The sequence below is a fragment of the Capra hircus genome, chromosome 6 (genome assembly GCF_001704415.2).
Source record: "Capra hircus breed San Clemente chromosome 6, ASM170441v1, whole genome shotgun sequence".
NCBI lineage: Eukaryota > Metazoa > Chordata > Mammalia > Artiodactyla > Bovidae > Capra > Capra hircus.
In genome coordinates this window covers 27,100,353-27,117,197 of record NC_030813.1, presented here as the reverse complement: position 1 = coordinate 27,117,197, position 16,845 = coordinate 27,100,353, and the positions used below count along the sequence as shown (strand labels likewise).

Below are 16,845 nucleotides of genomic sequence, written 5' to 3'. Positions count from 1 at the left end.
TTTTTTTTTCTCTAATAGGAAATGACTTATGAGCTGTAGTAAAATTGTCTTTGGAAAAATTAAAAGACATAAAATTCCAAATAAACCTTACAGTTGAAAAAAATTCAAACTCTTTCACTAAATAAGAAGACTTAGGTTGGTTTTTTTTTTTTTTTTGGTCCTGCAAACTTAAAAGAAACGTGGTAAATGTAAATGTATATTTATAATTATCTATTTTAATAATGAAACCTTAGATTTTTTTCCCTCATATCTTTAAAAGGACAGATTTACTTACCTGGCCCATCATCCACTTTGTCCAGGCACCGAGGTGTTGTGCTAAGAAAGGAGGCATGTTTTATTCTAGCCACAAAAGTACGAGGTGGCATGTATTTATGTTGAATTTGAGATATCTCATATGATTTTTGAACATCATAGGCACCTGGTGCTGGAACACCCTGAAACAGATTTCAATGAACCAGCATAAACATATAGGAAATTTCCAGAAAGATATAGCATAGATGTTCACACTAAAAAATGGTATACATAGAAAAATACAAAATTTTTACTTCATTATTAAAAATAGAAATTTAAAAGAGTATCCCTAAATTATCCTCTCCTAAACAAAGTATAAACTGACTCACAAAAAATTAACATGAACAGAATCATGAAGTACAGATTCACATTCTTAAAAAGTTAGTCTTCATAATACAGTTGTTGTGGTTCAGTCGCTAAATCATGTCTGACTCTTTGCAATCCCATGGACTGTAGATCACCAGGTTCCCCTGTCCATGGGATTTCCCAGGCAAGAATACTGGAGTGGTCATGTGTTGTCATGGCCTTCTCCATAGGATCTTCTCAACCCAGGGATCCAACTCACATCTGTACTGCAGGCGAATTCTTTACCACTGAGCCACTGGGAAGCCCTTCATAATATACATCAAACTCTAATTTTCAATTTTCACAATAAAAATCAAATTTTTTATAGAAATGAGAGCTCTGATTATTTATTTTTTTAAGTAGCAAAACTATTCCTGCTTTACCATCCTATGTGAGCATACTTTACTTATCCTACAAACGAGACTGCTTATTTCATTTTAATAGATTTCAATTAGGTTAAAAGGCTTCCCCCTTTCATCATTTATGGCTCTTAACATGCTCTACAGTTATATTAACATTTTTAATCAACATAAACCACATGGATATCAATAACTATAATAATAATTCTAATCTAAACAAAATAAAAATATATATTTGTTACATAACTAATGCCTAAAACCATTAGCTAATTACCTCAATGAAAACTTTTAAAACTCGTTTCCTTCAAATTATTTTTTAAAATAATGTTTTACATGTAACAAATCTGTTCATCTGTTTTATGTACAAAGACAATATTTTTTAAGTTTTAGTAATTTTCTGGCGGGCAGGAGACTTGTCTTGTGGCCAAAGGGAGAGGCTCTCGCACTAGACCTTTTTGGTTCCAAATATCTGCTTCTTACTTGCTGTAGGACCCTAACCAAGCTACTTAACCTCTGTAATTTCCAGTGTCTTCATCTGTAAGTAGGGAAACTATAGAACTTATATTCTATGTCATTGAGTTGCTGTGAGGTTTAAATCAGTTAAAACAAATACTTAGATTGGTCCCTGAATCTACAAAGTTCAGTTCAGTTCAGTCGCTCAGTCGTGTCCTACTATTTGCGACCCCATGAATCGCAGCACACCAGGCCTCCCTGTTCATCACCATCTCCCGGAGTTTACTCAGACTCATGTCCAGTGAGTCCATGATGCTCTCCAGGCATCTCATCCTCTGGTCGTCCCCTTCTCCTCCTGCCCCCAATCCCTCCCAGCATCACAGTCTTTTCCAATGAGTCAACTCTTCGCATGAGGTGGCCACAGTACTGGAGTTTCAGCTTTAGCATCATTCCTTCCAAAGAAATCCCAGGGCTGATCTCCTTCAGAATGGACTGGTTGGATCTCCTTGCAGTCCAAGGGACTCGCAAGAGTCTTCTCCAACACCACAGTTCAAAAGCATCAATTCTTTGGTGCTCAGCCTTCTTCACAGTCCAACTCTCACATCCATACATGACTACAGGAAAAACCATAGCCTTGACTAGATGGACCTTAATCGGCAAAGTAATGTTTCTGCTTTCAAATATACTATCTAGGTGGGTCATAACTTTTCTTCCAAGGAGTAAGCGTCTTTTAATTTCATGGCTGCAGTCACCATCTGCAGTGATTTTGGAGCCCCCCCAAAATAAAGTCTGACACTGTTTCCACTGTTTCTTCATCTATTTCCCATGAAGTGATGGGACTTAATGCCATGATCTTCGTTTTCTGAATGTTGAGCTTTAAGCCAACTTTTTCGCTCTCCTCTTTCACTTTCATCAAGAGGCTTTTTAGCTCCTCTTCACTTTCTGCCATAAGGGTGGTGTCATCTGCATATCTGAGGTGATTGATACTTCTCCCAGCAATCTTGATTCCAGCTTGTGCTTCCTCCAGTCCAGCGTTTCTCATGATGTACTCTGCATATAAGTTAAATAAGCACGGTGACAATATACAGCCTTGACGCACTACTTTTCCTATTTGGAACCAGTCTGTTGTTCCATGTCCACTTCTAACTGTTGATTCCTGACCTGTATACAGATTTCTCAAGAGGCAGGTTAGGTGGTCTGGTATTCCCATCTCTTTCAGAATTTTCCACAGTTTATTGTGATCCACACAGTCAAAGGCTTTGGCATAGTCAATAACGCAGAAACAGATGTTTTTCTGGAACTCTCTTGCTTTTTCCATGATCCAGAAGATGCTGGCAATTTGATCTCTGGTTCCTCTGCCTTTTCTAAAACCAGCTTGAACATCAGGGATTTCACGGTTCACGTATTGCTGAAGCCTGGCTTGGAGAATTTTGAGCATTACTTTACTAGCATGTGAGATGAGTGCAATTGTGCGGTAGTTTGAGTATTCTTTGGCATTGCCTTTCTTTGGAATTGGAATGAAAACTGACCTTTTCCAGTCCTGTGGGCACTGCTGAGTTTTCCAAATTTTCTGGCATATTGAGTGTAGCACTTTCACAGCATCATCTTTCAGGATTTGAAACAGCTCCACTGGAATTCCATCACCTCCACTAGCTTTGTTCGTAGTGATGCTTTCCAAGGAGTGATGCTTTCCAATGGATTTCACATTCCAAGATGTCTGGCTCTAGATTAGTGATCACATCATCATGATTATCTGGGTCATGAAGATCTTTTTTGTACAGTTCTTCCGTGTATTCTTGCCACCTCTTCTTAATATCTTCTGCTTCTGTTAGGTCCATACCATTTCTGTCCTTTATCGAGCCCATCTTTGCATGAAATGTTCCCTTGGGATCTCTAATTTTCTTGAAGAGATCTCTGGTCTTTCCCACTCTGTTGTTTTCCTCTATTTCTTTGCATTGATTGCTGAAGAAGGCTTTCTTATCTCTTCTTGCTATTCTTTGGAACTCTGCATTCAGACACTTATATCTTTCCAAAGGGTTCGCTAATCTTACTATTCCCTGGTGGTTCAGATAGTAAAGAATCTGCCAGCAATGCAGGAGACCTGAGTTCATTCCCTGGGTAGGGAAGATTTCCTGGAGAAAGGAATGGCTACCTACTCCAGTACTGTTGCCTGGAGAATTCCATGGACAGAGGAACCTGGCAGGCTACAGTCCATGAGGTTGCAAAGAGTTGGACATGACTGAATATGTAATACACAACCTTACTATTCTACAAAGCTCATTTCAACGTAGAAAACAAGACTGAACAAAGTACAGGTGAACAGAAAAGAGTTTTTTTAATGTTTCAAATAAGCCAAACACATTTGTATACTGAAAAACCATACTTTTGAAGTCCATCTAGAAGCCATACTTTATAAAACATACTTTCTTTGTTCCTTAAATCCCTATGATCATCTTCAGGCACAAGCCAACAGTATGAACTCCCACTTCCAAAGAATCACTAAATAAGGTAAAAGCACGGATCATGACTGGTGGAGGAAATTCTTACATGCAATTCCATATTTTTGGTGTAAATACTATGTCAAACACAAATTCCACAATCTGTAAGTCAATTGAGAAATGTCAATTACTCTTTCTTTCTTGTCTACACTAGGAGTATATTCGGTAAAAGTAGGCTGAGGATAAATGGTAGCAAAATATTTCCAAAGATGACTTTCGATCTTTCAGGAATGCCTCTGTGGTATGCGAAAGGAAAGCATAAAAGAGCACAAAAAACACAAAGAAACCATTCGTATACAAAGTACTCAGAGTATTTAGGAAAACTTTACAAAGATCTTGATTATACTACCCATTTTCATTTTCTTATCAAAAGCTGTTCAGTTCAGGTCAGTGACTCAGTCATGTCTGACTGTTTGTGACCCCATGGACCACAGCATGCCAGGCCTCCCTGTCCATCACCAAACTCCCGGAGTTTACTCAAACTCATGTCCACTTAGTAAGTGATTCCATCCAACCATCTCATCCTCTGTTGTCCCCTTCTCCCACCTCCATCAATGCTTCTTAGCCTCACGGTCTTTTCCAGTGAGTCGGTTCTTTGCATCAGGTGGCCAAAGTACTGGAACTTCAGCTTCAGCATCAGTCCTTCCATTGAATATTCAGGACTGATTTCCTTTAGGATGGACTGGTTGGATCTCCTTGCTGTCCAAAGGACTCTCAAGAATCTTCTCCAACATTACAGTTCAAAAGCATCAATTCTTTGGTGCTCAGCTTTCTTTATAGTTCAACTCTCACATCCACACATGACTACTGGAAAAACCATAGCTTTGACCAGACAGACCTTTGTCAGCAAAATAATGTCTCTGCTTTTTAATATGCTGTCTAGGTTGGTCATAGCTTTTCTTCCAAGGAGCAAGTATCTTTTAATTTCATGGCTGCAGTCACCATCTGCAGTGATCCTGGAGCCCAAAAACATAAAGTCTTATTTCCTAATTGTGTCCTTTACTGATGTTTCTAGGCTGTTACTCATCTTCAACTCTCACTTAATCTAAGAGATTAATATGTCAGGCAAATTTTCTAGGCATTCATTAATTAATTCCTAGGATTAGTAAGACAAATCTGAAAGCCTGTTTAAGAGCAGTAATGAAGAGGGTGAGATGTATGGAAACAGTAACATGGAAATTTACATTACTATATGCAAAATAGATAGCCAATGAGAATTTGCTGTATGGCTCAGGAAACTCAAACATAAGCCTGCGTCAACCTAGAGGGGTGCGATGGGGAGGGAAATGGGAGTGAGTTTCAAAAGGGAGAGGATATATGTATACCTATGGCTGATTCATGTTGAGGTTTGACAGAAAATAGCAAAATTCTGTAAAGCAATAATCCTTTTTTAAAAAGAGCAACAACACTACCTATATATTGTATTTTATACACCATTTCAGGGGGAAATAGTATGTATAGGTAAAATCATCAAATTTCTGTTGGTGATCCTTTATACATCACAGAAAATATGGAAGGCATTTGATGAGTGGATCTAATAGACACTTCTCATGTCTTTTTTTACTCAGTATTTGAATCCTGTTCCTGTGTTTGGAATATCCCACGTGTTTTGCAGTACAAACTAAGTCCCAGCACAAAAGCTAAAACTACTTGATTCTCATCTTCCTGGTCTAATTTTTTAAACCTAGGACATGAGTTTAAGCCATAAGCTCAAATGCCAGCTTTTCAATTGGCAGTTAGTTATTTTTAAAAAAATAGAGAACATTAAAAATTCCATTTAGAGGTTATTTTATTTTTTTAGCTTAAATAAAGTGAGTTAAAAAAAAATCTATTCCAGTGATGGCACTGGCAGTGCTAGCAGTTATGTTCATTTCCCAGAGGCAACAGTGGGAGGACAAACTGAAAGATGCAAATAGCAACTGAGGGAAAATGCCATAAATGTCTGATGAAATAAAAGTTATGTTTTAATGCAAATTAAAGTCTAAGGTGTCTTAACTTCTTCATCTGGAAAGCCAGGGTCCTACCTAAAAATGACATAAATTATAATAGAATTAAAATAATTTATGTATGCAAAATTCTTAGAATGGTATCTATTAAAGCATTAAGGAACATAAACCTCAATTAATTATAGTCAGAAGATCAGAAGAGGGCGCTCTTATACCCTGGGATGATAGTAGAGCCCTACAGGAAGAAATACCCTCTTCCTCTTCTTTCCTGGAAAGAACTCAGGCAATGAAATACCCTGGACTCTCTTTTCTATAGCTCTCCCAACTTCTTTTTCATCTCTGCAAAAGTGTTCTCCTTCCCTTGCCCTGCAGGGACTTGCACGTGGCTCACCATGGTTGCAGGGACTTCCCAGGTGGTTCAGTAGTAAAGAATCCACCTGAAATACAGGAGCCACAGGTTCGATCCCTGGATTGGGAAGATCCCCTAGAGAAGGGCATGGCAACCCACTCCAGTATTCTTGCCGGGATAATCCCAGGAAAGGGGGCCTTGGTAGGCTACAGTCCATAGGATCACAAAGAGTCAGACACAACTGAAGTGACTGAGCACGCACACATACACCATGTTTGCAGACACCAAATTGCCATTCTCTGCTGATCTCAAATAAACACATCTTTGCTAGAGAAACATTCAGCAATCTATTTGTTCGAATCAATGTGCTTGATACATAACAAGATCCACAGTTTGTTTTCATTGTCATCGTTATTATTAGCATTATTATTTCCATTAGTTGTGAGACTACATGAAAGCCTCAGTGACATTTCCATTTCCTGCAGAGAAATACCAATAGGACATTTAAAAGGAAAGTTCCTAGTATTTTAAGCCCCAAACAACCAACAAAACAACAAAATAAAAAATCGAAGGCCCTACATAATTCCCCATGCCCAGAATTCTTAACCACTTAAAATCCTAACTGACCTGAAGCCTCAAAGACCAGCTCATTTCAAAAAATTCAATTTTTCCAATCCTGGTTCCCTGCCATTTTGACATGTGAAATTTCATATACTCTCTAATCTTGGACATATTAAACTGCAGGTATACTCTGATGTTTAAAACTCTGATTACCAAATACCAACATTTAAACCTTCAGCTTCAACAAGATATGGAGCATTTGCATGCTTGGGGCTGGTGCATGGGGATGACCCAGAGAGATGTTATGGGGAGGGAAGTGGGAGAGGGGTTCATGTTTGGGAACGCATGTAAGAATTAAAGATTTTAAAATTTAAAAAATAAAAAACTAAAAATAAAATAAAATAAAAAGAGTAACAATTAAAAAAAAAAAAAGATATGGAGCATTTAATCACCAAGTTGACTCCTAAGATGTACTACATTATGAACAAAGACTGAACCTGAGTTAGCCTCAGAATGAATTTTCCTTTTACCATGCTATGGTTAAAGATTTGAGGATGTCTTTACTTCACGTTTCATTTTTCAGTGATACTTTTACTGGCTACAGAATTATTGAATCACTTATTTTTCTCCTGGCATTTAACATGTCATTTCACTGATTTGGGGGTCTTTCCTGGTGGTTCAGATGGGAAAGAATCTGCCTTCAGTGCAGGAGACACAGGAGGCACTGGTCCAATCCCTGAATCAGGAAAATCCCCTAGAGAAGGGAATGGCCCCCCACTCCAGCATTCTCAGCTGGAGAATCCCATGGACAGAGGAGCCTGGCAGGCTACAGTCCATGGGGTCACAAAGAGTTGGACATGACTGAGTGACTAACACTCACTGATTCTGGGCCTCTACTATTTCTGATAAGAGATTCATAATCATATTATTTCCACTGTATGTAGTAAACTCTTTTTCACTTTTAAGATGTTCTTTTTGTTTTTCGCTCCTAGCCATTTGACTGTGTATGCTTAAGAGCAGATTCTCTTTATAAATATATTTCTTAACAGTTCACTGAACTTCCTGGATTTGTATATTCATGTTTTTCATTGATTCTGGAAAAGCTTTCACTATCTTTTCTTCAAGCTTTTTTTTTTTGCCCCTTTCTTTCTCAACTCTCCTCCTGTGACTATCATTTCATATATGCTGGAATATGTGACACTGACTCAAAGATTTCTGAAACTTCTCATTTTGTTCAATTTTTTTCCTTCAGATTCAATGATTTCTGTGGAACTATATTTTATTGAGTTCACTGATTTTGTCTTCTGTCATCTCAAATCTGCTATTAAGTCCCATTGGTCAATTTTCATTTACATTTTTGCCCTTTATAATTCTAGAACTCTTCTTTGGTTCTTTTGCTTGCTTGCATGCTTGTTTCTATTTTTCATTGATATTCTCTACTGTCTAACTCAGTATATTTACTTTAATTATCTAAACTGAAGTTCCTTCGACCCCACAAGACACTGACCCATACTTGCCCAGGAGTGTCCAGGAGTCTCCAGTGGAGGCATGGGTCGGTGGTGGCCTGCTGCAGGGTTGGGGGCACTGAGTGTATGGGATCTTTTAAGGAGGACCCATTATCATATTACCTCCACCATAGTTTGGTCACAGGTAAATAACAGGGAAGGAACACAGCCCCACCTATCATCAGAAAATTGGATTACAGATTTTCTGAGCATGGCCTTGCCCATCAGAACAAGGCCCAGTTTCCCCCTCAGTCAGCCTCTCCCATCAAAAAGCTTCCATAAGCCTCTTATCCTGCTCCATCAGAGGGCAGAGAGACTGAAAACCACAATCACAGAAAACGAACCTATGGACCACAGCATTGTTTAACTCAATGAAACTATGAGCCATGCCCTGTGGAGCAACCAAAGACAGACAGGTGATGGTCGAGAGTTCTGACAAAATGTGGTCCACTGGAGAAGAAAATGGCAAACCACTTCAGTATTCTTGCCTTGAGAACCCCATGAACACTATGAAAAGGCAAAAAGATAGGACACCAAAAGATGAACTCCCCAGCTTGGTAGGTGCCCAATATGCTACTGGAGATCAGTGGAGAAACAACTACAGAAAGAATGAAGAGACACAGCCAAAGTAAAAACAACACCCAGTTGTGGATATACTGGTGATAGAAGCAAAGTCCAATGCTGTAAAGAGCAACACTGAATAGGAATCTGGAAAGTTAGGTCCATGAATCAAGGCAAATTGGAGGTGGTCAAACAGGAGATGACAAGACTGAACACCGGCATTTTAGAAAAGAGTGAACTAAAATGGATTGGAATGGGTGCATTTAACTCAGATAACATTATATCTGCTACTGTAGGCAAGAATCCCTTAGAAGAAATGGAGTAGTCAGCATGGTCAACAAAAGAGTCTGAAATGCAGCACTTGGAGGCAATCTCAAAAATGACAGAATGATCTCCATTCATTTCCAGGGCAAATCGTTCAATATCACAATAATCCAAGTCTATGCCCCAACCAGTAATGCTGAAGAAGCTGAAGTTGAATGGGTCTATGAATACCTACAAGACCGTCTAGAACTAACACCCAAAAAGATGTCCTTTTCATTATAGGGGACTGGAATGCAAAAGTAGGAAGTCAAGAAATACCTGGAGTAACAGGCAAATTTGGCCTTGGAGTACAGAATGAAGCAGGGCAAAGGCTAATATAGTTTTGCCAAGAGAACGCACTGGTCATAGCAAACACCCTCTTCCAAGAACACAAGAGAAGATTCTAACATGGACATCACCAGATGGTCAATATCGAAATCAGACTGATTATATTATTTGCAGCCAAACATGGAGAAATCTATACAGTCAGCAAAATCAAGACCGGGAGCTGACTGTGGCTCAGATCATGAACTCCTTATTACCAAATTCAGAATTAAATTGAAGAAACTAGAGAAAAACATTAGACCATTCAGATATGATCTAAATCAAAACCCTTATGATTATACAGTGGAAGTGACAAATAGATTCAAGGGATTTTTGATCTGATAGACACAGTGCCTGAAGAACTATGGACGGAGGTGCGTGACATTGTACAGGAGATGGGGATCAAGACCATCCCTAAGAAAACAAAATGCAAAAAAGAAAAATGGCTATCTGAGGAGGCCTTAGAAATAGCTGTGGAAAGAAGAGAAGTGAAAAGCAAAGGAGAAAAAGAAAAGATATACCCATTTAATGCAGAGTTCCAAGAATAGCAAGGAGATATAAGAAAGCCTTCCTCAGTGATCAATGAACAGAAATAGAGGAAAAACAATAGAATAGGAAAGACTAGAGATATCTTCAAGAAAATCAGAGATACCAAGGAAAAATTTCATGTAAAGATAGGCACAATAAAGAACAGAAACAGTATGGACCTAACAGAAGCAGAAAATATTAAGAAGAGGTGGTAAGAATACACAGAAGAACTATACAAAAAAAGATCTTATTGACCCAGAAAACCATGATGGAGTGATCACTCAGCTAGAGCCAGACACCTGGAACGTGAAGTCAAGTGGGCTTTGAAGCATCACTATGAACAAAGCTAGTGGAGGTGATGGAATTCCAGTTAGCTATTTCAAATCCTAAAAGATGATTCTATGAAAGCACTGCCCTCAATATGCCAACAAATTTGGAAAACTCAGCAGTGGCTACAGGACTGGGAAAGATCAGTTTTCATTCTAATCCCAAAGAAAGGGAATGCCAAAGAATGTTCAAACTACCGCACAACTATACTCATCTCACACAACTAGTAAAGTAATGCTCAAAATTCTCCAAGCCAAGCTTCAACAGTATGTGAACTGTGAACTTCCAGATGTTCAAGCTGGATTTAGGAAAGGCAGCAAAACCAGAGATCAAATTGCCAACATCCAATGGATCATTGAAAAAGCAAGAGAGTTCCAGAAAAACATCTACTTCTACTTTATTGACTATGCCAAAGCCTTTGACTGTGTGGATCACAATAAACTGTGGAAAATTCTGAAAGAGATGGGAATACCTGACTACCTGACTTGCCTCTGGAGAAATATGTCTGCAGGTCAGGAGGCAACAGTTAGAACTGGACATGGAACAACAGACTGGTTCCAAATAGGAAAAGGAGTACGTCAAGGCTGTATATTGTCACCCTGCTTATTTAACTTATATGCAGAGTACATCATGCGAAATGCTGGGCTGGATGAAGCACAAACCGGAATCAAGATTGCCAGGAGAAATATCAATAACCTCAGATATGTAGATGATATCACCCTTATGGCAGAATGTAAAGAAGAACTGAAGAGCCTCTTGATGAAAATGAAAAAAGAGAGTGAAAAAGTTGGCTTAAAGCTCAACATTCAGAAAACTAAGATCATGGCATCTGGTCCCATCACTTCATGGCAAATAGATGGGGAAACAGTGGAAAACTTTTTATTTTCTTGGGCTCCAAAATCACTGCAGATGGTGACTGCAGCCATGAAATTAAAGGACACTTACTCCTTGAAAGAAAAGTCATGACCAACCCAGACAGCATATTAAAAAGCAGAAACATTACTTTGCCAACAAAGGTCCATCTAGTCAAGGCTATGCTTTCCAGTAGCCATGTATGGATGTGAGAGTTGGACTATAAAGAAATTGAGTGCCGAAGAATTGATGCTTTTGAACTGTGGTGTTGGAGAAGACTCTTGAGAGTCCCTTGGACTGCAAGGAGATCCAACCTATCCATCCTAAAGAAAATCAGTCCTGAATGTTCACTGGAAGGACTGATACTGAAGCTGAAACTCCAGTACTTTGGTCACGTGATGCAAAGAACAGACTCATTTGAAAAGACCCTGATGCAGGGAAACATTGATGGCAAGAGGAGTTGGGGATGACAGAGGATGAGATGGTTGCATGGCATCACTGACTCAATGGACATGAATTTGAGTAAACTCCGGGAGTTGGTAATGGACAGGGAGGCCTGGAATGCTTCAGTTCATCAGGTTGCAAAGAGTCAGACACAATTGAGCAACTATACTGAAGTTCCCTTGATTCTTTGAATATATTTATGATAGCTACTTTGAAGTCTTCCTTTGTTAAATACAATGTTTAATCTTACCAGAGTGTCTGGACTGTTTTCTCCCTCTGAGTTTGAAACATACTTATACCTAATATTTACATATCTAATAAGTTTTGGTTGAAAAACACATATTTTAGATATTAACTCTGGATTCCATTTTTCTACAGTAAGGACCATTGTCTATTGTTGTCCTGAGTTTTCAGATTTATTTAAAAATGTGTTTATTACTTCAAGAACATGCAGAAATATCCTTATCTACATTGTTTATGTTTGTTATTTTTGCCTTTTCTCATTTTGTCCTAATCAGTAAAATCACAAGGTGGTCAACTCTATTCTATCTTTTAAAGATAGATCTATACAGACAAATAAGTTACCTTTGTTTTTAAATTTGTCTGCGTTTCCCTGTATTTATGCCAATATTATTGTATATATTTGTGGAGCTGTGATAAAAAATTTTTAATTATCATATTATTCTGGCAAATTAAATTTTTTTATATGTTAAGCTCATCTCTAATTGCAATTTGTCTTAGCATGTTTGATTTGTAATTAAAGTTGCTATTCAAGCATTTCCACCAATGAGTAGGTTTTGATAAGCCACCATTACTTTTTAAAAATGGTAAAATATTAAAATTATAATTTTAAAAATATAAGAAATCTGTGGAAGCACACTTAATTTTATGTACTAAATTCAAAAATAGGGAAAGCCCTTCTAATATGGTTTACATTACAAGCTGCTTTCTCCTATATGGGCATTTACCAAATCCAGACACGAGCTAAAGATTAGGTTTTTCATAGGCAGCCAGGTTATTCTACCGGAAAGAGGAACTAGTAGAGCTTTCAAAGGACACAAAGTCTATCATAAGGGACTGAAGATCAGGGGAGAACAAATTCATTATGGTTCTTTACAATGGACTCTTTGCTGAGTGCTGGAGCAAGCAAAAGAACAGAAATCCGGGCTAAAGAGACAGGAGAAAATGTGCAGCCTCCTGATGCTTAGGAGCCAGAGTCACTATTGTATGGGCTGGCAACAAATACAAGCTCTTTCTCAAGATATTTACCAAGTTTTGAACCCAAACAGCATAGGAAGCTTAAGAGTAAGCTGAAAATTTGTAAAGGGTAGGACTTGCAGGGAGGAAAAATGAGACCCTCAGGAAGGGCAACATGAATCGGGGCAACAAAGGAAGAGTGGAATTTCAGTCTTGCCTTGCTTAGGAGACAAACTCTGACCAGCAGGTTGAGTCCACAGTGATACACAACAGCTCTAAGGATAATAGCTAGGTGACAAATTCACACACACTACAAGAGTTAACATTCTAGGTAATTAGACACGAACTATTTCTTGCAAGATATAAAACAAATGTTCTTCCATTTTTGCTTTCTATAAGGTATATAGGTATACACATATACTGCATACACACAGACAAAGCTAGGTAAAATAATAAATCACTAATCAACTATAATTTGGGCTAAAATTAACTTTATGTTTTGGGGCAACTTGTTCTAGCCGTTATTTCTAGCTAGGTATATTCTGGTCTAAAATTCTATTTTAAAATTTCAAATATATAATTATTAAGAACTCATTTAGGGGTTCTTTTATGATGAAGCTTGTCATATTGGTGAAGTGTGTTAAGAAAACTTCAAGGATACTTTCAATCAAAGCATCAAATCAAAATCTTTAATCAAATATATACAATGAAAAATTTATAGACCATATAAATGTAGTGAAGTTTGCCTGAATATGCAGAAAACTTTGATTAAAGCAATTTACCAATATGTTTATCCAAGTTATTTCATTTTGGCTTTATAGAGAAGAAAGGCATTTCAGACGATAATCAAATTATCTTTGTTCTGTATATTGTAAATTATAATTACAAACATGTTACCCCTGCCTTTTTTCAGCATTCCTAATATTCATCATTCTAAACATATACTTCTTTAAAAATATGACTTAAAAGGAATGTTATTTTAGAAAGAAAAATATTTTAATATAGATGTAATATAATGTAATTGTGATCATCAAAAACAGGAAACATGGATTTCATTTTCTGTAATCTCCCAGCACAGTGAAAAAGACCTTTTATCCTAATGCTGTTTTATGAAAGAAAGTAGAATTGTCAGCTACACTATGATACTTCAAACCCCAGTAAAGAAAAAAAAAATGCTGATGGGCAAAATTATGTTGGCAATAAAACCATTAATTTCACCTAATTTCTCCAACATAATATACAACTCATCATGCTTAAGTCACAAATTTCCAATTGTTTGCTGTACACTTCCACTTCATTATTCTCAGATAGCCTTAAGATAAAATTCATTTTCTTTCCTTCCACAGCTACCCAATTATCTATCCTTTCTCACCTGCCTACAACAATTCTTTATGTAGCCAGGCCTGAAAACAGAAAGCTGTCTTTCATTTCACCCTTCTCTCCTATATCTAAAAATCAACGCTCTCTTTCCTTTACTACCAAAAAGATCCTGGTAAGGGCTCCAAAATACTGCTTGACAACTATAATAACTGCCTCTTTAACCTTTAGGTCTTCCAGTCTCAAATCATTGGCATTCCAATAGCAAGTAAGTTTCGTACTAAAACATGACACACACCCACTGGAAGCATTCATCAGCTCCTGAGTGTCTATGGGGGAAAAGTTCAGTAGATTCTCCTTGGTATGCAAAAGCCTTTACAATTTTAAAGCTCAGTTCAAATGGAACATTTTCCATGAAGCACTCTTGATCACTCAAGCTGGAATTGATATTCTTTACCTTTTAATTCTTCTCATACTTATTGCTTGTATAGACATACAAACGTATAAAAGGCACATTAAATAAATATACCATATCTACTTGAATACTGTTTTCTTTGTCAATATAAGGGTAGAAAGAGAATAAAGTCATCTAATTAGTAGGCAGTCAAAGTTTCCACAGATAGGATTCTATATATTTCAGATTTCTACATATTTCAGATTAATTTTTCTTTTATTCTCTCTAATTAAAGAAAAAACGATAGTAGGAATCCAAGAGTTTAGGGGCTCCAGAGTTAACACAGGGAATCAAGGCCTTTTCTGGCTTTCTATTTTACTATACTTAGATTGTGACCATCATCCTAATGTTCTCAGACATTAGCCATAGCTCCTGCCATAGCATTCTTATTTTAGAAATCCAAAGAAGAATCAAAGGGCAAAATTCTGTTTAACAGCTGAAAAACCTTCCAAGAGGAACTTTCCTAGGAGTCAAAACCAGTAACTTCTATTTTCTTCCCATTGGTTAAAACTGTGTCAAATAACCACCCTATAAGTGAACTTTTAAAAAGTAACTGTTTTATCTGGGCATGTTATTCTTCTAAATAAAATTGGGTTATATTAGATAGGAATGTTAGAAAGGAAGAAAAAAAAATAAAGATGGCATAGGGAACTAGTAATCTCAGTCACAATAGCTACCTGTGAGGAAATCAGAACCATAAAAAATTAACTCACTTCTAGAATACTATCAGGATTTTAGACTATATAAAAAGCTATTTTGACCCATGACTTATTGACTTTGTTTAATTCATGCTCATCCTTTGGGTCTCAAATCTTCCCTGGATCCTTTTGCTCTTGCAATAGGCTTTCAGAACACATAGCTCTTAAGTTTGCAGTCATTATTGCATTTTCAATTGAAGTCAATTATTTTTTAACATCACTTACTCCCATAGAACGGTAAACTTCTTGAAGATTCACAAAGAATCTGTTTCGCTCATCATTTTACCCCCAGTACATCATCATACCTTCAAGTGTGCAGCACACAGTAAGTGATTAATGAACATTTTTAAATCAATGAGTAGATACATGAGCTAGTGAATGAATGTATCAGTATCTGTCTCGAAGCTTTCCCTTTCATGTGTGATCTTATCACTGAGTTTCTCCATAAAAGCAGGGCTGACACTACACCCTGAAAGCAGTTTCAACCCCTACAGTGATTAAATTAGCCTCATGTATAAAGCAGTTCTTCAAAATATCTGTAGCATAAAACTGTTCGAGTACTGCTTTCCCTAAAGATGCTCCAGTTTCTGGTAAGGATAAATGAAATTTATAATCTCAGCAATGATGCAGGAGTATTTCTATTCAAACTGATCAAGGCCTAACTTTCATAAAATCATTACAATATGTCTTCAGGTGGTTAAATTTGATTATTATCTTATGTGAGACATATTTCTTTCTCTTTGCTGTCAAAAAAGTAGACTTTTACTTTTGATGCTTGAGCTTTTCATGACTACCTCTGACACTGGTTTTACAGAAAAAAATATATATCTCAGCAGGTTAAAGTAAAACATGTGAGCAGAAATAGCCTATATAACCTTTTTCTTCCTGTACTCAGGCAGGGAACGCTACTCGGGCAGGGAAAAAGCATAGATTATTACCAGATAATCCTTTATCTGGTATAAATCATTCATCTGGTATAAATTTATCTGGTATAATCCTTACATCATTTCTACAGAGTTTTATCAATTCAATAAAAATCCAAAAGTAAATTACTTTGTAAGTAGAATGTGGAAAGAAAGAAAGTGTAAATGATTCTTTAAAAAAAACATAACTGCTCCCAGAGCCAGTTGAACAGATTTGGATAAGGCACTAAAAATCATCTTGATAAAGTTAGAAAACTTAGAAGAGGTAAAATTTCAATGTGATTTGTGAGGAAACTGTGAATTTGAATAATAGAGTTGTAAAATTGCACTTTAACCCTAGAGAAACATCTATAAGAAAGAGTCCAGTCAATACGTCATGTTTAAACTTTGTGAAATCAAATGACCCTTATTATCAACTATCAATGCTCTGTATGTCAAGAATCACCCAGTGTTTAAAAAGAGGAATCATTTCAAGGTAGTGCTACTAAAGTATATTAGAACTTGAAGTCAGAATTGCTGGGTTATATTCATAACCTTATCATTAGCTTCAAGAAGGTCCTCAAGGTCTCACTCACTCATCCAAACCCTTCCCATCATAATGCATGCTGAA

General features: G+C 37.1%; 1 protein-coding gene across 1 annotated transcript in view; it reads right to left on the bottom strand.

Annotated features, from left to right (window-relative positions):
- STPG2 (sperm tail PG-rich repeat containing 2) overlaps window positions 1–16,845 on the bottom strand; it is a 353,179-nt gene that overhangs the window by 108,612 nt on the left and 227,722 nt on the right. The window contains exon 9 of the mRNA XM_018049914.1: window positions 275–434. Within this exon, the coding sequence (XP_017905403.1) occupies window positions 275–434 (160 nt within the window). The remainder of the gene's footprint in view (window positions 1–274; window positions 435–16,845) is intronic.